Source organism: Danio rerio, chromosome 10 (genome assembly GCF_052040795.2).
Source record: "Danio rerio strain M-AB ecotype USA chromosome 10, GRCz13ab, whole genome shotgun sequence".
Lineage (NCBI taxonomy): Eukaryota > Metazoa > Chordata > Actinopteri > Cypriniformes > Danionidae > Danio > Danio rerio.
This window is the reverse complement of record NC_141030.1, coordinates 32,853,610-32,875,819: the sequence shown is the minus strand read 5'-3', so window position 1 is coordinate 32,875,819 and position 22,210 is coordinate 32,853,610. Positions and strand designations below refer to the sequence as shown.

The 22,210-nt window shown below is 35.3% G+C and overlaps 1 protein-coding gene across 52 annotated transcripts in view; it reads right to left on the bottom strand.

Moving 5' to 3' along the window:
• The window catches only part of picalma (phosphatidylinositol binding clathrin assembly protein a), an 89,260-nt gene extending 70,514 nt beyond the window's left edge, over positions 1-18,746 (bottom strand). For 25 of the 52 annotated variants that reach the window (XM_087269057.1, XM_087269071.1, XM_087269061.1 and 22 more), the window contains exons 1-2: positions 18,510-18,746; positions 18,146-18,396 (exon numbers count right to left, since the gene is read on the bottom strand). In XM_087269057.1, coding sequence (XP_087125183.1) covers positions 18,146-18,275 — 130 coding nt within the window. In that variant the 5' untranslated portion in view covers positions 18,276-18,396; positions 18,510-18,746. 52 annotated transcript variants of the gene reach the window in all.
• Positions 18,747-22,210: the final 3,464 nt, after the last annotated feature.

Below are 22,210 nucleotides of genomic sequence, written 5' to 3'. Positions count from 1 at the left end.
TCAGGTGATGTTGATGTGAACAGCTGAAGCTGTCGTATTATTTGTAGTTAATTTATTATTAATGATGATGTTTAAACATAATAATACTATTTATTTTATTTAATAATGCGCTTAAAACGTGCAATAAGTCTACGAGCTAAATATTGTCTTTAAAATCGTCATAGGTTTTGGCTCTTGGCGATATCTTTGCCTATCGTCGATACACGATACTATCGTCGATCGGCACAACCCTAATGGGCGATAGACATCATGATGCTATGCCGGTTTCACAATCCCCTGCCCTGCCCCCATCGCTGCAGCAATCTGCTCTCAAAAAATACACACCTGGGCCCCGTTTACACTAATACGTCTTAGTTTTAAAATGGCACTTTAAAACGAAAACAATCCACATCCACACTGGTGTTTCATCTAGCATTTCTGAAAAGCCCTACTTCCACTTTATACCGCTGAAAACGCACATCATGTGATCACACACACAAACACACACACTCTGTCATGCGCTGCAGCATACAAGCACGCCTGAGCTCCAGCAGTCAGTGGGTGCTTTGAGCACAACACCCTAGAGAGCAGTGAATGTCAGACAGTTTATTGAGGATGTACGTACAGCTGGATCGCGTCTCACTATAGTTGTTAATCGTGATATTTAATTAATCTTGTCTCTATCTAACGACTCTTCAGTCTTTTGAATCTAGTAATGTGTCAAAGCATCAGTACACTGCTCCAATCTTTCATTTTCATGCTTGTAGTTATTTTAGCAAAACCCTCAAATATTGTTGGTTGTGCACAATGCTTATATAGTACATTTTGAGGTCCAAGAACAGATTGGGGTTGCGATCTGGCATGTTACCAGAGGAGGGAGAGGTAACGGAGCGTTTGAAAGTGAAGGCCGGGGGAATGGGGATGGGAGTTAAAACAGTAGGCTACAAATTATTAATTCATTAAGAATTAATTAATTAATCATAAATAATTGATTTACAACCACCTATGATGACGATGCCATCGTCCATTGCGATGTTGCACATTAGACATCGTACGATGTTAAATTGGTTGACATCGCCCAACCCTAATCTGTACTATGTGTAATGTCATTCATTTAATCAAATCGTTTTCTGAATTTCCTGGTCTATATTTTAATTGCGGCAAATCCCATTTCTAAACATATTTTAACCAGACAACAATGCTTCTGATGAAGACCATGTGGCTAACATGCGTCCAGCAACAGCAGAAGTAAAGAATGGCAAAAAATGGCACATGTGCAGAGTACATTCACAGAGCTCACAAGAAGAGCATATCTATGTTGGAATGCAGGCTTGACTTCACAGCACTGTAGAATCCAGAGCAAGTTGAGGAAGTGGAGGAAGAGAAAGAAAGAGAGAAGCAGAGAGAATGAAGCCGACAGCTGCTCAGGAATTAGGGAAACAGACCATATAAACTTGCATATGGCAAAAAAATAAATAAATAAAAATATTGGGAACTGCTCCAAATAATAAAAATAAATCATATATATATATATATATATATATATATATATATATATATATATATATATATATATATATATATATATATATATATATATATACATATATATATATATATATATATACATATATATATATATATATATATATACATATATATATATATATATACATATACATATATATATATATATATACATATATATATATATATATATATATATATATATATATATATATATATATATATATATATACACACCAAAAAAATAAAAAAATAAAAAATCAACCTAAATAAAAAATTTAAAAAAAAAAGAATTAAGTGGAAAAAAGGATTCATTCAAGCATCTTGTCACAAAAGAAAAGAACATCTGCTAAAGGTAAGAGTTATAATTATACCCTCTAATGATTAAAACATGTCTGGGCTCATTTTAAATCACTCTAACCAGAGGCATTTTATCAATAGTTCTCTCAATGGTACTCATTAACAAAAAAGGTGAGTTAGTACTACAGAGAGTCAAGCCAATATCCTCAAGGTAGCTCTTCCCTTCCTCAAACAACATCTTGAAGAAAAATGTTTAATGGCTGAAAGGACTAAAATCTGCAGAAGCATATTTTAGCTAATCCTACATACAGTGAAGTGTATATTGAAAAGATGAATGATTGTAGTAGGGGAAACAAAATGCAAGACAAGCAGTTTGCTACAACCTTTTAAACCAAGCAAGACAATAACAGAAAACCTGAATCACTTAGACTGCTTTCGCACTAGACGTTTCCATATTTAGAGATAGTGACGTTCAGAATGAAGCAGCGTGTTTGTTGTGAGAACAAATGCGATTAGACTCGAGGAGTTTTGACTCATGAATTTCCCCTGATCAAGACCAAGGAAGAGTCAGCGCTCTGCTATCACCACGCATCTACCATTTTATCAGCTCCCGACATTCTTCTGATTTACAGAACAACTTCCTGTTGGCTGTTTAGATTCCAAATAGTTGGCGACCTACAGGAATGCAGGAAGTATCTTGAACTGGTCCACTGGGTTCATCCAGTGGAGAGACACTTTGCAGTCTTCTTAGCTGTGAGTTTGAGAGCAAGAATACTGATGGACTCTGTTTCAACTGGGTCCAAAACTTCTATGGCTGCATTGATGATATTGATTTCTCAATTTGACAAATCAGTATTGATTTTTAAATCCCAAGAATTGCTATTCTAAGCTGATGTGCGAACAAAACTTGACTAAACACTATTTGTCCAATAATCACATTAAGCTTTGTGCTACGTTGCCTTGCATGGCTTGCGTCCACATTGCCACAGAGGAGAGCATCAAAATTCCTTTTGGCTGGCGTGCAAACAAGGTTGTAGATTCACACCACCGCAAGGAAGTAATTATTGTACTAGGGCTGCACAATATATCGCTTTACCATCGATATAGCAATGTTATCACTTGCAATAGTCACATCGCGAGCATTCGCAATGTTGAGTCTGGATTTTAATTAATCATTTGCATTAATTTTTGATGCCTGTGATTGTATAATACCCTGAAAAGCATTCAGGCATAATAAATTGTACCATTGTAACTCTAAAGCCGCCTTTACACGGCATACGACAAATGACAGACCGGAAGTCATTTATTTCCAATGGAGAGTAGTCCGGGAGCTGCGTGAAGTATGCGAAAAATTCGGATCCGATTTGAGCTGCGGTGAGGTTGAAATATTTGAACTTCTGCGACTAGACTGTATGCGACCGGCCAAATGCATGTGGTGTATTTCAGTGTTGTCCAAGCAGATTCGTGGCCACGAGATGAGAAATGCTAGTTTTTTTGTTACTTTTTTAATCAGAAAAAAAGTCTATATTAACAAATCACGATACTTTGCTTTTGCACTCCTTTATTTTGGAGACTGCGAGAACAGCTTTTTTCCCATGGTGAATAACAAAACTGAAACATGGTGAATAACAAAACTGTATTTATAGATTGTTAAGCATGAAAATACTCAACACATGCAACTACAGAAATGCACCACAAATAGCACATCGAAAATGTGTCGGGGACCCCAAAAAGTTTATAGATTCCCACTACAAAATCATCCTTGATCTAACATTATAAATTCCTCCCAAATAGATATATTTAAGTTATCTTGTGAAATTGTATCTCAAAATAAAAAAAAAATTCGAAATTCTAGATTTTTCCAATATTGTGCAGACCTAGTTGGAGCCAAAAGTTTCCAAAGTCGTGAAAATCAGTGGATTCATCAACTCGTATGTCAGCTCATAGACAGACCAGCCGATCTTTGCAGCATTAAAATGCTCCACTGTCTGTGTATCTGTGTTTAAACTGAGAATAGCAGTAAAATGCAGTGAACTGATGACCTTCACTGCTAAATCGCAGTGTATTTCTGTTGAGCATGTGAACACAATGATAAATCAGCGCTGTTTCAGAACACGCTTAAATGTTAGCAGGAAATAAACATTTTTCAAATTTCAGTACCAAAAGGTACCGAAATTACAGTATTGTGACAGCACTGAATCTTCTCAAGCACTGAACTTCTACAATCTCTACAATGAGTTGCAGCACAATAGCTTATTACCATAAAGCTGACCTGATTTGAACCCTCCTCGATGCCCGCATCACCCAAAACATGCACCACCAGTTTCAGCTAATCTTGCCACCTGCTCGCACTGAAAATGAGGACATCACACTCCAGCACACACTATTACATTTGATATACAAATTTATTGAGATTAACAAATGATCAGCTTACAAAATTTGCCATCTTTTACAACAAAATTCAAACAATAAATATAATGTTGGTGACGCAATTGAAGCAGCAAGTGTTCTGCAAACTGCTTCATCTATGCACTTAAAGCATTAAACAAAATGAACAAATGGATGAAAGATTTTCTACAACCAACCAAAGTTCTTCATGTCTTGTGTTTTCTCTCAGACATTGTTTCAAGAGTAGAACAACATCTTTTAAACAAATAAACATACCTCAACCAGTCATTCAATTACATAATTTTTTTAAGTGTTAAGTAGCTCAGTTAGCTCAAGTAGTTCACTTGAGCTCTTATAAAATGTGTTGAGCAGTCAACAGGAATTCCTGCTAACAAATGAACATCTGCTTCCAGGAGAGGTATTTCCGACACCTGCATTAAATTGTAATGACTATGATGATTGTGACTATGATGAAAAAACCAAACACAACTTTGATTTTTTTCCCCTTGTGGATATTCATTTTCACATAATAATCTTTAGTGAAATCTTTAAAAACTAGTTTATTTGATGATTTATACTGTTTCCCCATCATTAGCCAATGGAAACCACATTTCTTCACAATCTATACGCCTGCCATCTTGTATTAACCCAGTAATTTAGAGATGCAAACACATGTATGTAGATTTCATTTAGATTTTTTTTTTTTTAAGACACATCTCTGCAAGCTAGGCCTGTCACAAAAGGAATTTTTGTTGTGCAACATTTTGTTACAGAAATTGTTGCAATAAGCTATAATATTTTAATTTTGAGCTCATTTTAAGCTACTGATTATAGGGTTACGTAATAAATCGAAAATTCAGTTTCGATTTTAATTTTGGCTTCTAATAATTAATGAAAAAACCTTAATTGAGATAAAACTTATATAAATTATTATGATATAAAAAAATATTAATATAAAAAATTACTGCATCATATTTCCTTTCTAGCTGTACACATTTGTTGCTGTGCAAAGCTTATAGTTTCATGTGAAAATGACTAAAAGCATGTAATTTAACTATATTGGAGCCCGGGATGCGCATCATTCATTGATGTTCATTCTAATTATTTATGATTTTTTAAAAGCTCGAAAGAGATTGCATGCTGTTGAAGAGACGAGCAGAGCACACACAAAGTCATCCTAATGTGAATGATTTAATGGTCAAATACATGCAAATGTGTCAAAATGCTGTGATTAGTGTTTATTCATATTAACTTATTTATGTAATAAACAAACAAGTTGAGAATCAAAAGACATGTGGAAGTGAAACCATAAATCAGAACGTTCCTGCTCTGTCAGTGCGCAACATTCTTGCTGCTGACTGTTTTTAATCATTAATCAAACAACAAAAGGACAAAAATCACTCACTGTTCTTGTAGCTAATTAAGGTTTTTTTCTTACAGTGAAGATGTTTAAAGCACAGTTTGTTTCATATTGTTATTCTATTTTATTTATTTTCCTTTCCTTATTTACAGGGAGGAAAATAACATACAGTTGAAGTCAGAATTATTAGCCCTGCTGAATTATTAGCAACCCTTTTACCCTCAATTTCTGTTTAACGGAAATATTTTTCTTCAACCCATTTTCAAACACAAACGTTTTAATAACTCATTTCTAATAACGGATTCATTTTATCTTTGCTAAGATGAGAGCACATAATGAGCACAATATTTTACTACATATTTTTCAAGATACAAGCATTCAACTTAAAGTGCATTTCAAAGGCTTAATTAGGGTAATTAGGCAAGTCATTGTATAGCAGTAGTTTGCAGACAATCAAAAAAATATATTGCTTAAGGGGGCTAATAACGTTGACCTTAAAATTGGTTTTAAAATATTTAAACCTGCTTTTATTCTAGCAAAAATAAAACATACAACTTTCTCCAGAAGAAAAAATATTATTAGAAAAACTGAAAATTTCCTTGCTCCGTTAAACATAATTTTGGAAATATTTATTTTTTAATAAATATTTCCAAATTACTTTTAACAGAGCAAGGAATTTTCCAAAGGAGGGCGAACAATTTAGAATTCAAATGTATATCGTTTTGAATAATCGTGATTACAGTTATGACCAAAATAATCGTTCTTATGATTTTACACATAATCAAGCAGCCCTAACTGATTAAAAAATGATAACAGCATAGCAATGCAAATAGCAGTAAGAACTTGAAAGTATTTCACATTTTCAGGTTATTTAAATTTTATAATTGTCTATAAAGGTAAATGTTCTATTATATATATATATATATATATATATATATATATATATATATATATATATATATATATATATATATATATATATATATATATACACACACACACACACACACACACACACACTATAATATGTCTATCATATTAGGTAAACGCCCAAACATAAATTGACACTAGTGAGATAGAACGTAAATGTCATTGTAAAATGGCTTTAACGTAATTAGTGAATTTGTAAATATACATTGCAACGGTAAAAATTATTGGGGTCATCTCAGAGTATTGCACGATAAATCTTTATATGGATTATTGTGACATGCATACTGTAAGCATTTATAGCAATTACCTCTGTTTACTTGTGATTAATGAAAACGTATTTTAATACCAACACAAAGACAAAATACAGTCAACATCTGATGCACAAAACAAAGTCCAAGTCCACTTTTTTGATGGTAACTTGTTATTGGCAGATGTTCATCACGACATAGGGAAAAGTCTCCAAATTTCATCACAAATACATTAATCCATTAACACTCATTTACTGTGCAAACAACTGTGTATTTTAAATGAAGTCACTTAAAGAGGCTCTTGCTAATTACTACACTACTTGGTTAGCCAAAGCATATCCTCCTAGTAGCACTTTGTGATGTTTGGTAAAATAGATCCACCTCAGAATAGTTTATTTGCTATATTTTGCTCTCACCATTACTCAAAAGCAGTAAGGAGGGCGTCACAACCTTTTTCTGTCAGCAGTATTTGGGTTGGTGTGACTAGTTACATAATATCTGATCACTTAAAACCAGTGAGGTAAACAAGCACTTTGCTAATGGCATACTGGGTCAATAATTTAGGAAATGGAAAACGAAGAAAGTCAAATACACACGGCTTTAGACCCAGACATAGATGGGCAGTTCAAACAGCTTCTCTAAAGCCATACTTGGTCTCCATTCACACATAGAAAAGCAATAAGACAGCACTCTTTCTGACTGTCACTTGATGCCTCCAGTCTCAGGTCACATGCTAGATTTCAACACAGGTACTAACACTCACATTCGTGTGAAAATCTGCCAGTGAGTGATTGGATATCACACAGCAGCACCAAAGGGGTCACTTTGTTGAAGCAGATGATATTTTATGGGTGTTGTAACCACACTGATGGGATGACAGCACTATGGTCAATGCTACATTAGCTTTTCCGCTCTATAACCTGGTGGATGCTCTGGGCATTTTCAAACTGTTGCTTTTTTATGTGTGTTAAAGCAAAGTCAGAACTGGGCTCAGAATTTACAAATACGGATGTTAAACAGCAGAAACACCAATCAAGATGAGAGCACTTTAATCTACGATTACAACAAACGACTGATCCGATTTCCAGCGGCAGTCTGATGGTTCATCAGGCAGGATGCGTTTCACATCCTGAAGATCTTCAGCAGCAACTAGACGAGCAAAACGTCTCATTAGTTTTGTTTTGACTGATATACTAAAGAGGAAATCTAGAACGCAATGTAATAAAAACTACATAATTGGGAACATTCTTCTACATGTTGCCTGGAAGAACTCAGCAGTTATAGGAAATAAGGCTATCTAATAAAAAATGCATAACGAGTTAATTCAATTCAGGCACTATGTTTGCTGGGAGTGGCTGTGTATCTCAAAACTGTACAGATAAGTGAGTGTGTGTGGCAGGTTGTAGGAAGTGTTTATTATACTGCAAAAATGACTCCTATAAATGAGCACCAAGAATAAGACTTGATCCTTCAGAACATGCTTCCACAGAACTGGTTCAAAGATGGCAAGCCAGCACTACTTAAAAGGTTAGTTCACCGAAAAAAAAAAAACGTTGTTTTAAAAAACTTTGTTAATCTCCAGAATACAAATTAAGATTCTTGAGATTAAATCTGAGAGCTCCATCATCCTCCATTGACAAAAATGGACCCGGCTCATTCAAAGTCTACAAGAATACCAAAAAAAGGATCCTCCAAACAGACCATATGCCTTCAGTGGTTTAATTGAAATTTTGTTCTCCAAAGGTACATCCAGTGAAATGATATACTCTACACTGACACTAGCCATGTTTCCATCTACCTTTTATATGCGCATTTAGGATATGGTTGGTGGAACGCCAAAATGCACAACAATTTAAAAATGAGTAACATATACACGCATTACTAAGTAGGACAATAAGCACAAAAACTACGATGGAAACACTTTTACCAAACGAATACCAGTATGCGCATCTAAAAAAGGTCATGTGATTGTCATGTGATGATAAAAATATGTGAATGAACAAACTAGCAGGCTGAGCACATTGTAAAACATGTTGTTTTGGTCATTCCGAAACTCCTTAAATATTTCACTTTTTAGTGTTATTAATTACCTCCAGAATAATCAAGAGAGTCTGTGCTGTACATCTCATGCCTTCAAATGCCACCATGCCTTCATTGGTGTCAGCATTGTCTTCTGAGGCACAAATAATTTATTAAACAAAGAAAAGATTCATGCAACTTCTCCTACCGCAGCTAATTCCATTTATACTTCTGATATTTGGTGCCAGTTAATCAGTAAATGACGATTTTATTCTCTTTGACTTGGATGAAAACGCTGCTTTATTTGCACATCTTTCATGTGATATTCCGGCTTATTCATTCATTCATTTTCTTTCTGACTTAGTCACTTAATCAATCTGGGGTCACCAGAACGGATTGAACCACCAACTTATTCAACATCTATTTTACGCAGCAGATGCCCTTCCAGCCACAACCCATCACTGGGAAACATTCATACACACATACACTATAGACAATTTAGCTTACCCAATTCACCTAGCACATGTCTTTGTACTTGTGGGGAAAACCAGAGCACCCGGAGGAAACCCACGCGAACACGGGGAGAACATGCAAACTCCACACGAAAATGCCAACTGACCCAGCCGAGGCTTGAACCAGCAACCTTCTTGCCATTAGGTGAAAGCACTACCAACTGCACCACCGCGTCGCCCTGATATTCCTGTTTTGTGCATAAATTTAATTTGCATCTTTGGATGGAGACATAGCTGGGGAAGTAACTGTTAAATAAAGTCAATAATTTTGTGAGCACAAAATTATTAGCTTTATAATATTCTGATTAACCCACTGAAAGCATATGGTCTGTTTTGAAGATGCATGTTTTGTACTTTTCTAGACTTGGTCTATGGATGAGGCAGCTCTCAGATTACATATAAAATACCCTAATTTGTGTTTTAAAGATGAGTGAAGGTCTCAGAGGGTTGGAACTACATGAGGTTGAGTAATTAATAACAATTTTCAATTTAGGATGAGCTAACTCTTTAAACAATCATGTAAACACAACAACAGTCCAGAAAGGGCTCCTGTTGATGTTTCAATAACGCACTATGCAGGGCGAATACACCAGTTCAACAAACCCTCAACAAAACAAATAGCCTAGGGTTGTTTACACCTGATACCTATATTCATTTAAAGACCAAGTAAAATTTACATCCTACTAAAAGGTTTTATTAAAATCATATATGCATTTAAATATAGCAGGTGCAAAAAATAAAAAAGTAGAAATTTAAATTCTAGTTTATTCACATGTTTTAATGGAATAGTTACCTTAGTACACTAGTATTGTTTATCGTTTATGAATGCATCACATTCCAGAAGCAAAATTAAACTCAACTTATTGTAATCACAAATTATTTACTCAATTCAATTAATCAATTTACCTTTATTTGTATAGCGCTTTTACAATGTAGATGTGTCAAAGCAGCTTCACATAAAAGATCATAGTAAATTGGAACAGTGTAGTTCAGTTTTTAGTGTTTAAGTTCAGTTCAGTTAAGCTCAGATCAATGGAAGTTATTATGAAAACCTAAGCTAGGTCTTACGTAGACAGGAACAATGGTGTAAAGCACAGGTGTCAAACTCAGTTCCAAAAGGGCCGCAGCTCTGCACAGTTTAGTTCCAACCCTAATTAAACACACCGGATCAAACTAATTGAGTCCATCAGGCTTGTTTGAAACCTACAGGTAAGTGTGTTGGAGCAGGGTTGGAACTAAACTGTGCATGGCTTCGGCTCTCCAGGAATTGAGTTTGACACCCCTGGTGTAAAGTAACATATTCCAAATATTCAAATGACTGTAATTTAGTAGTTTATCTCATAAATTCTTAGTTTTAAAAATGTGTACTTTTACTTTCCCTTGATTACATCTTTAGTGCTGTGTTGGTACTTTTACTCCACTACTTTCTTTCAACCTGCAGTCACTACTTTATTTTTTATTTTTTCTGTCTTTGGGGATTAGAAAAATCAGTCCTGTGATTCCCGTCCAATCAAACTGCACATAGAAGGTAAATCACAGCATACTACCTCAAGACATGGGCGATTTACAATTGCAACAGACTATTCGAAAACATTAAAAGTGTCCTAGAAGATCTTTAAATCTTTACACGCATTAACTCAGAGACTGTTTAGATGCATGTCACTGATGAGAAGATGACGGATGTTTCCAGTATGATGACCAAAATGGCCTTAAAAACCCAGCAGGCACAAGACCTCAACATGACCTCAGATTGACATTGTACCCCAATATTGTTGGAACGTTGCATTTTGTTTGGAAATAAAAATCAGGTTGGCGTTGGAACCTCACGTCAGGCCTACGTCAAGGTCCAACCTAAAAGAATCAACCAAATATCAATGATGTTACAGCTTGGCGTTGTGTGGACATTACTACTATGACATCCATCAGATGTTGGATTTTGGTTGCAATACCTGTCAAGATAAATGTCAGTATTTGACGTCAATTTGACGTTGGTTTAAGATGTTGGCTTGAAGGTGAATTTTGGTCACTTTCTAACACAATCTAAAATCAACTAAATTTCAACGTCATTTGACGTTGCTATAGGACATCAAAATAACCTTTTCCTTAGAAGATGGCTAGACTTAAATTTTGGTTACCTGACATCACAACCTAAATCTAACCTAATGTTAACGTCTTATGATGTTGTGTGCCTGGTGGGCAATAACAATGCATTAGAGAATGTTATGTTTACACACATCCACAAATTACATGTAAATACATCAGCTTTTTACAACATAATACTCACTACTCATGAGTACTTTTGATAGGTCTACTTTTTACTTATACTTTGAGTAATATTTACAACAGATCCTTTGACTCAACTTGCACTACATTTTAGGCAAGTAAATAGTACTTTTACTGGAGTATGATTTTTCAGTACTCTTTCCACCACTGCCAGTGCACAAATTCAGAAGAAGTTGTCAAAAAAATGTTTCCAATATTTTTTTCATAATGATTAAAAATGTGGATGTGCAGTTCACATTGTACAACAAATATCCAAGAGTATTTAGTCACCTTCACCACACTAATTTATACTCTTAAATCCCCTCTTAAAAAAAAGAACTAATAAGAAAAATTAAAGCAAACAGATATCACAGCTGTTGCATCAAAGAGGGTGTTTGTAATTTTAAACTGTTCAACTCTGATTAGCAACTCTAGGCGAGAATATATTACTTACTAATAATATATTACTATGGTTTCCGCTACATTCATTCTTCCATGGCGGGGCACCACGCCAAAATTCATCCCACCACGGCTACATTACAGCTTCTCATTCAAAATTTTTTTTAATTTAGTAATAATCACACCAAAACGTATTAAAGGGTAAGTGAATTATAACAGCGCAAACTTTTCTGTAACTGTAGTAGTGCTGTGCGTCATTTGTTTAACCCTTTAAGGTTGCGTGCTGACTGACTGACAGACTGACAGGTGTGCAATGCGTGAGGCCAGCAAACACGATGTATAGCCATTTCATTTTTTTTTAGGACGCATTAATATTGCTCTGTAGGTTTATTTGGGAGACATTCATAAATATTCCTAGCAAATATAATAAATGCTAGAGACATAGTCGTTACATAAACTCACTAAATCACACTTCAGCAGCATTTATTTGAGAGCGCACAAGATCTGTGCAGTCTTGAAGCGGCTTATATTTGAGGGGGCGTGCAAAAGGTTTTGTGCACAAGCAGAGGAAATCGGCGCGCAAGCAAAGAGATCCACATGCTGTAGGCTATTACATAATTGCAATCTCGACATCTAATACTGCTCACAACAATTGTCATTGAAATAACGCCACAGGTAGATGTGTTTAAAAAAAAAAAAAAAAAAAAGGCCTGCCGCCACAGCTGGAAAAAAACCCTAGAGGAAACACTGATTGCCTTTAAAATAACCATATGCTAACGAGAATGACATTATCAAACTAAAAAAAGTTTGATTAGTATAGGGAGTGCTGTGCTTAGCATGTCTTTATACGCTACTGAATAAACTCAGCTGACTAATAATAGAGGACATAAGATAAACACAAGCCAACATCCACATATGGACATGAAAGGATGTATAATACACCTGCTGATCCACACCAACCTTTTGCAATAACTATGACAAGTTGGTCTAACACGGGTTGGCTCAGATGTCATAATGAGCTGCAGGTTCATAAACAGTTCACCCAAAATAATGTTATTTATTTACTCACCCTCAACTTATCCAGCAGAACATTAAAAATAATAGAGGTTTAGTTGAAATTACTGTACTTGTACAATTCAATGGAAATGGTAAGACATGAGACGATAACCGGTTCCAAGGTTTACTGTGGTTTGGAAAAATCAATGTTTTAAAACTGCTAACATGTTCTGTTATTCTGTTCCTATACGGCAGGAGTGTCAAACTCAGTTCCTGGAGGGCCGCAGCCCTGCAGTTTAGTTCCAACCTTGCTCCAACACACTTATGCCATGGTCACACTATAGTTTGACCATGCGAAACTCTGTCATGGCTGTGTGAAAAGGGGCAGGATTAAACAAGATGATTTGACATTTCAAAAGCAAGCGATTGGTCCATGTTTAAAAATTTTGTAAACTGAGGTCATGGTCTGATCTTCAATTGGTCTCATGCAGTCACGTGATGTAATCAGAATAGGGTTGTAACGGTATGAATTTTTCACGGTATGATAATAGTCTAAAACAATACCACGGTTTGACGGTTTCGCGGTATACGGTATGTTACAAATGTTACAAAATAATAGAACAGTGAAGCAAATTTGACTTTTTCCAAATAATATATTTTTAGTTACTATAAACAACACCACTTACAATGAACAAATAAAAATAAGAAAATAATAAATAATGTGTCAAAGTCCAAATAAAGTCCAAATAAACATGGTGCAAATCCTCAGTAAAAAATAGATATAAATATTTACTATACTATAAATAGTTACATAACGAAACTAGATTCAATATGGAACATCCTTAGGTTTTATGTGCCAGCATGGATATGGTTGTCTATGGATATGGATTTGGAAATGGTTGTCTGCAATGCAGACAAACAGCTGCATCTTCATTTGCGTCTTTTAAAAAAAACAGCAAGAGCAGCAGTTCGTCTTTGCTGTGTCACTGTTTTGTCATGTTTCTGTGCTGCTGTGCATGCAAAAGTACTTAGTATGAGAATTATTTCATGCAAAACTTTTTTTTTTTGCGTTTTATTTAGCCGCGCATAAATGTATGCCTATCTCTCATTCCGTGTTGTTCAAAAAGCTTGGTCCACAAACAAAAGCGAAACCTATGCTTATTGGTTGTGATATAGCCAGTTTGAACCGATCTGGGCATGGAGGAGGGAAAATGCATCAATGTATAATGTCTGATTTGTCCGGAGACACAGTGACGAGCGTTTCTTTGTCAAATCAGCGTTGTCAAATGTTGATGACGTAACTGCACTGATTCCGGAGCCTCTGAAAGTCCGCAAATGCTATGTGATACAGCACTGGAAAGCTGAGATTCTCTTCTTTATGCCAATCTTTGAATTGTATGAATCGGATCAGCGGATCAAAAGTTATTAAACATTTAAGAGCAATACTTATTTTTAGCCGCGGGCGGCTGTCTCTGTCTTTAAGGGTTAAAACCGTTGATATGCAATTGTTCATGGTATGATAATCGTGCACGTTCAAATCGTGGTAAACCGTCATACCGGTATATTGTTACAACCCTAAATCAGAATTCACCAAGCTTGAACTTAGCAAGGCAGCAAACTGTGAAACTTGTCGCACGAGCTTGTGATTCCAGTCTGATATATTTGTGTGCGTATGAATGGAAGTCTATGGGGGAAAAAGTCCAGTGTAACCATCCACGGCTTTAGCTCTAAAGGTTTCAGATTTCTAACTATTAAAGAGCTAAGCCCTTATATATCTTGTTTTGATGTCCTTTAGGGGGATCAAGCGTTAATTAAGGGGGTCAATCCCGCCCCAAACCTCCCTATAATTCACACTTTGGTTTGACATCTTTGCTATAAGGTTTATGTCAAATTTTATGTTTACTGTTCCAAAATCGTTAAAATGTTTCATAAAATAAAATTTATTGTGTTGTTAAAATGTTTTTTACCCAGACATTTAAAAAGAACATGGCTTAGAGCAGTCGTACCACCAGAATCTTACCGGCCCATGCCTACAAATGGTGGAAAATAGTAATACCCGTGCATCCCAATAATACTTTGAGGTCTATTTAAGCAAAACGAATGGTCTTCATGAAACTTTGCAATTTCGAATTTGTTCTACAATTCATTAAAGTAAATGGTTTTAGCTTAAAAAAAGAAGTGAGAGACTTTATTCATCCAGTTAATAAATTCATAAATACATTTTCTCTTTATGTGTCTGTCCATCAGATTAGGGTGAAAGTAATTTGAGGGCTTGATTTCAGCTGAAATGTTTTTCTAAGCTAAAACATGAAGCAGAATGAAACAATTGGAGGACATTTTTCAGTCAGCTGGTCATTTTGGGGATAAGTGTAGTTCAAGAGGAATGTTCTCCCTACCCCGGAAACCCAGCCCAAATCAAAGAGGCTTGAGGACGGAGCCAGAGCCGTATCTAATGTTCAAATCAAACAGAAGGAGAGTGAGACATGCTGCTATTTCTGTCCCAAAGGAAACTCCAGGCACAGAACACACTACAAGACCTCGTCACACACTGGCCATGCTACAGGAACCAACCTGAGAGGGAACCAATTTACTGTAGAACAACATTCTGGTTGCGAAGATCAAGAACAACTTAGCATAAGCACATGAGGGAGGAATTCAACTATGCCTGACCTCCACTTGGAGAACTTCTCTCTTCTCCTTAAAAAGTGTCTGTCAGCATGCATGCCATTCTGTATTGTCAAAACCCAGCTAAAAATAGCTTCGCCACAGAAAATTAGCACTGTAGGGTGGGAATGCATGCAAAAAGCTATACATAAACCCGCAGAATTGTGCCACCAGCCTTGGTTTGACAAAAACTGATGATGCCTCATCCAAAACCATTTATGCAAAATAACTTCACACACATCCACAAATATCAAACCCAAAACGGAGAATGTACCAACAAATGGTGGGTTATTCACTAATCAAAAGCTTCAAATCACATTAAATAGACCCAAACATCCACACTATTTATGGAGGACTGATAAGGTCAAGATTGGTCTAATGTTCTTGCTGTGAGTGGTTACAACCCTGGGTATCAGTCTGTGAGAGCTGTCAGAGCCAGCACCTGAAAGAGACTGAGAACATCTTACTCACAGCCTGATTTCACCATACTCATGACAAGCAATGAAGACGGCAGCTTCAGAAAGTTAAATGTTAACATGGCAGAACAATTTTATGAGTTCAACTGGTGCTATAGAAGTGAGTCTATTACACTGTTCTCTATAAGCATCTGACATAGAATATCTAAAATTGAATGTTGCATAACTTAAAATCTCCTAAAGGTTATTTAATTGTAAAATCAACCTTAAAGAGCTGAAAAATCATAGGGTTTGCAGCAATAAATCTTTTCATGAGACTACATATGATCAGTTCAGGTCCAAAAACCTCTTAAGTGCCATTTGGAATATTCTTCTACAAAGAGCATTTTTCTCAGCCTCTTATGTTTATGTTCAGTTATTTCATGTTAAAGGGCACCTATGATGAAAGTCATCTTTTGTAAGCTGTTTGGACAGAACTGTGTGTAGGTATAGTGTGTCAACAGTCATATTGGGGTGATATAAACACATTAAGTCTCTTGTTTTTTAATTTCTTGACATTAAAACAACATGACTTTAAAACGTTTTTAAAACAGTGCTCGTTTGTAATGAGTTACAGCAATTTTACAGCTTTACTTTATCACCACAGCCAAATGTCACGACGCCTCAACCCTGGTTTGTGAACATTAAATCAGGTTTATTTTGTACATTAACATAACAGATATCCATATAGCAGTGGATATTAAAGTGTATCCTGTCACATTTGCCATGCAAAGCTAAACGTGCTAAAGCTAAATGGTGTGTGTGTGTGTGTGTGTGCGTGTGTGTGTGTGTGTGTGCGTGCGTGCGTGAACTTCGTAACAACATTGTGTGTGACTCATCATTGCAACTCCACTACATATACATCAAATAATAAATATAGGGAAAGTTCTTACTGTAGCATTTCTCACAAACGTTACGCGAGATCTGCTTCCTTCATGCCTGTCACGGTGCTGTTTATCTGATTCAGCCAAGGCGGAGATTGAGGCACACTCTGACAGGCACGTGGGGAACGGTGGGTGGGGAGAACGAGCATTTCAGGCACAGGCAAAAAATAATAATAATAATAACAAATCTACATTGTGTTCAAATCAGAACATTTCAATGTTCTGAAAGGTATAATAAATAATATGATGGGTGTTTTGAGCTGAAACATTATACACATTTTGGAGACACTAAACCTATCTTAAATTTGGAACAAATTAGGTTGAAATAGGTGCCCTTTAAAAGTGATGAAAATAACCTTTTATTTGCCATAAAAGTGAAGTTTCATTTACTTAATCTCAGGTCATTTATAAGTCTACAGTATATTTTAGAAATATAAGAAAATTACAAGTAGGTCAAGATGAATAGAGGTTTTTAGTCATAATAAAAGTGTAATTGATCTTGATTTTTTCCTTTATTTATTTTTAAACATGCATATGTGCTATATATGTGGGGACAATGTGTTTGGTTTGGTGTCAAGACAAAAATTATTTAAATTAATTTTAAAAAAAGAACCGATATTTTAGTTGTGAATCACTAAAAGTGTCATTGACATCTGTGCTCTCTGTTTACTTTCAGTACCAGGAAAAGAGCAGTAACGTTATATAGCTACACATTTATTTCATAGTCTGTGTCTTCTGAAATACAAGCTCTTGAGTTAAACAGTGACAGAAAACATCTTGTGAAATATTCCTTAAGCCAAATAGTAACATAACACTGTTTTTGCTTTGCAACATCAAAAAGCATACGGGCAGTCCCTTCACACTAAATGCACGCTTGTTTGCAATAATCAGTTTTCTTAATGAAAGCATTCTGCTCAAGCGTCCTAATTACACAGCAGATGGGCTCGTTTTTAAATGCGGTTAATAATTAGTTAGCATGTTAAATCATTTAAACAGTACTCGTGCTCTCACACAACTCCACAGCCGATCGCCAATCACAGGTTCAACATCAGCAAAGGTCGCCGGAGAGGAAGCTGGTTAAATAACACGAGCTGCACTGAACGTGAATCTTTTGCAGGCCTCGAGCCCCGAACCTCTCGTTCCCAGGGCGACGAGTGACTGACGCAACTTTCAAACGCGGGTCCGAAAGCATTATAGTATTAAAAAATCCCTGGACACTTACAATCCAAATGCTTCTTCTTTGGCCCCATGACTTCGTGCGTGGTCGCCTTGCACACCGTTTTGGACACCGCGGAACCGGTAACAATGTGTTGCGCTGCCGTTATCCGGTCCGTAATGCTCTGTCCAGACATCCTCGCAGGTTTAAACAAACAAAAAAGGGGGAAAACAAAAAAAGAGGGGAAAATCTACCCGGGTTGCTAAATCCAACGGCAATGATATAGTCCCTGGGATGTGCACTGTTTCGCCACCTGACTGGGGGAGAAAGAGAGAAAAGAAATGAGACTAATACGCATCAGCCGCTTCTGAGAGTCCAAATGAAGTTTGTCCTGTATGTGTGCCGTCAGCTGATCGCGACATTTACGTACCAAACGTTTCCTCTTCTATTAACAGCAGCGTCCCCTCTCCCTCTCTCAACCCCTCTTGTCACGCACGCGCTCTCTCTCTCTCTCTCGCTCTCTCTCTCTCTCTCTCTCTCTCTCTCTCTCTCTCTCTCTCTCTCTCTCCCTCTCCCTCCCTCTCTCTCTTTTTCTAACTCCCCCTTTTTCTCCAAAGCGACTCTCCTCTAGGTTCTCGCCTCCCCCTACTGGGTTTAAAAGGCTTGTAGGAAAATGGCGGGTCTGTTTCCTCTTTTCAGAGGATCCTCCCAAGATTTACATGGACGTTGGGCTGTAAGTGCAAAGTGACGCCATGTTGGCTCTGAATGTCAGTACCGGGGCCTCACGTTACGTACAAAGTAAGGGCTGCAATTGGGTTTGTGAGCCAAAATGGCGGCTTTAGATAGACAGTAGCTGTGCCTTATCTAGCAGTTCCGCTATTCAGCAGATGACGGTTCACGTGACGGAATTTGTCCAACCGAGTTCCCGGTTTCAGAGAGTTTTTAAACAACATAATCGATTTAAACAGTTTAGTTTTTTCAAATGCAAGTAAATTTGCTACATTTTGTTTATTTATTTTTTTGTTGTTTGTTCTTTTATTACATTTTAAAATATATTATTCGTGTTATTTTCCTTAATCTATAAGCAGACAGAAATGTTTGAGAAAATTCCAAATATGACAATATGAAATTTATTTTATAATAAGATTTTCACAGTTACAATAATTGTTATTATATTGTTTCGTTTTAAAATCGACAATTATATGTACATTCATTTTTTATTTATTTATTTATTTATTTAAATTGAGCTGAAACAACACAATTCTTGAGGTTTCATTTGGACAACCTAATTTAGTATGTTCAATCCACCTAAATTTGTTAAAAGTGTTAACTTAACTTCATCAATTTGTGCTGGGACGACATGAATGAATTTTGTGGAACCCTGCATTTTCTTACAGTACAGTTATAAAAAAAATACATAAATGTTATTCGTTTTTTTTTAAATACAGATATTTCCTTCCATTTGCAATTATTTGTTTTTAATTAAAGCTTATATGTTTTTTGTGATGACAATAAAGATAAAGGATAAACAAAGCATATTTATTTACATGAACAATTCTGTGTGTTATATTGTTTTTAAATATTTGATGGTATAACATGTCTAATATATGTTGTATGATTGCATGTATGCATTAAATTTTTTTATTTTTATTAGTATTTATTTAATTATAATAACATATAAATAAAAATTTACTTTTAATAATCGTATTATTATTATTATTATTATTATTATTATTATTATTATTATTATTATTATTATTAAAATACTCATATAGCCTAAAAAATACTCATCTAATACTCAAAAACATATTTCATCATTATTTACGAATAAATCATTTTAATTTCCATCGCTTCTTCAGCTAACCTTGCAGAATGTCTAAAAAGGGAGACATCTAGTGATAAAAATATGCCATTACATTAGACATCATCATAATTCTCAACAGTAGGCCTAGGTTGTTTCTCGATATTTTTATGCAATCGATAAATCCTGCGGCTGCATCATTAAAGCTTAAATAATTGATGCAAATGACAGAAGTCAATTACACGCATACTAAACATATACAGTTATTAGCCAGTGTTGCAAGATAAGATTCAGCACAAAGCTTCAAGTTAGGCATATCACTGCCAGTGCAAACCGTTTCACCAGAAGATGGACAAGCCATGTGTTCCAGAAATTTCTTATATTTACAAATTTAAAACAACACCATCAGCTCACTGACCAATATTGATGGAACTTTCTCTCTCGCTTTCTCTCCTCTTTCTTCAGGCTCGTAGATGTAAGGGCTGGTTCTTTTTTCTCAAAATGTGGAACTTTTTGCAGTTATTCTCCTCATTTTCAAATTTTTTATGAGATTTAAATACTCCATTTTAGTGACATTTGACCATAGTGACATTGGTCCCAAAGTTTTGGTAAAATAATGAACAAACTAATGGGGTTAGACAAACAATTATTATTTTTTTTTTTAACCAACAAAACACAAGCCTCTCCTACAAATGAGCACTGAAATTATGATCGCCGGACCTATAGTTTCTGTGCAGTATGGCAAAGTGCCAGGAGTAAAAATGTTACTGTTTACCCCAAATCAGTGGCGCAGGTTGTAACAGACAGAGGGTTAGTTGTAAAACATGTTAAAAGGCATATTTCACACAATGAATTTAAATCCAGCTTACTTTAAATATAGCTATATTTCCTCAGTACTTATTTTTTTATTCTACATATATATTTCACAGCATGTTTATTTATTTATTTATTTATTTATTTATTTATTTATTTATTTATTTATTTATCCATTGGGTAAACACATTTGGATTAATTTGCATTGTTATACATTAATATATAATGCATTTATTTGCAGTATTAGCAATAAAATATTTTTATCTATTAAAAAATATTTTCTGTTAAAAAACATTTTAATATAAAAAGTTTCCAACATTACACTTTCCAACATGGTGTCCAAATGTTTATGGCTTATTTAAACATCCCAAACTGTTGTGTGATCATAACAATATAAGATTGTACTTACACACTTTTACAGATTTATTTTTAAATAAAAAAATGTTTGACTAAAATAAAAAAATAACTTTATGCTTTAAAAAAATGGTTTCTCCTGTGTTTCTCATCCAAATTTCACCCAAACTTTTATAATAATTGGTAGGAAGACGAAAATGTCGGAAATTTGCCATAGTTAACCCCGAGTATACCTTAAAACTCTGTTACATTTTATTCTGCATTATTTTGTGCTCCACACTCCCCTATCATTTAGAAAAAAAATAGGAATCTGTAAACGTTTTAAATTTAAAACCGTACCCTATTGTCATTTATTATAGGCAAATAATGGCCAGCACATTTAACTTCAACTGATGTGACAGTCAACAGATGATTCTGCTTGGTCTTAAAGCCTTTTCAATGTTTTTTTTTTTTTTTTTTACAATTTATGATGGTGTAGCAGTCAAAATAGTACAAATGATCTCATGTATGGTACAAATTCAGGACCTTTGTGATTGAGGGGTGGGTCTTTCGAACCACCCGACCCTACTGGCCTGCTCTTCCAATCTAATAGATTAAAACAACACCCAAAGGCAGATTTTTAAGGCTTCTTTTTTTCTTCTTCTCCTAAACTGAATCATTAATCTCCACTTCAGCAACATTTACACAGCCGGGGTTCAGTTTTATTCATATCTGCATTCGGAAGATTTCTGCCTATAGATTTGCTCATACATAATTGCCTGACGGTTCAACAAAAATGTAAAAATCATTCAAATTCCCCCCAAAAATACAACCCCTGGCAAAAAGTATGGCATCACCAATCATGGAAGACGTTCATTAAAATGTTTGTTTGTGTAGAAAAATAAAACAAGGACATAAAACCATTTTTTTATTTAACAATCTAACCTTCTGGCAATATGAAACACTTAAAAACAGAAAGGAAAGAACATTGAAGTCTGTTTTTTTTACAGACCAGAGGAGAAAAATATGAAAACACACAATTCTGAGTGAAAAACATCTTCCAAGAGGGCTGATTCCATACTTTTTGCCAGGGGCTGTATAATACCTATAAAATCCTCCCATATAATATGTCAAAACAAAAGAAAAAGAAAGCAAAGGGGAGTTTTGAACATGACATTAACTGC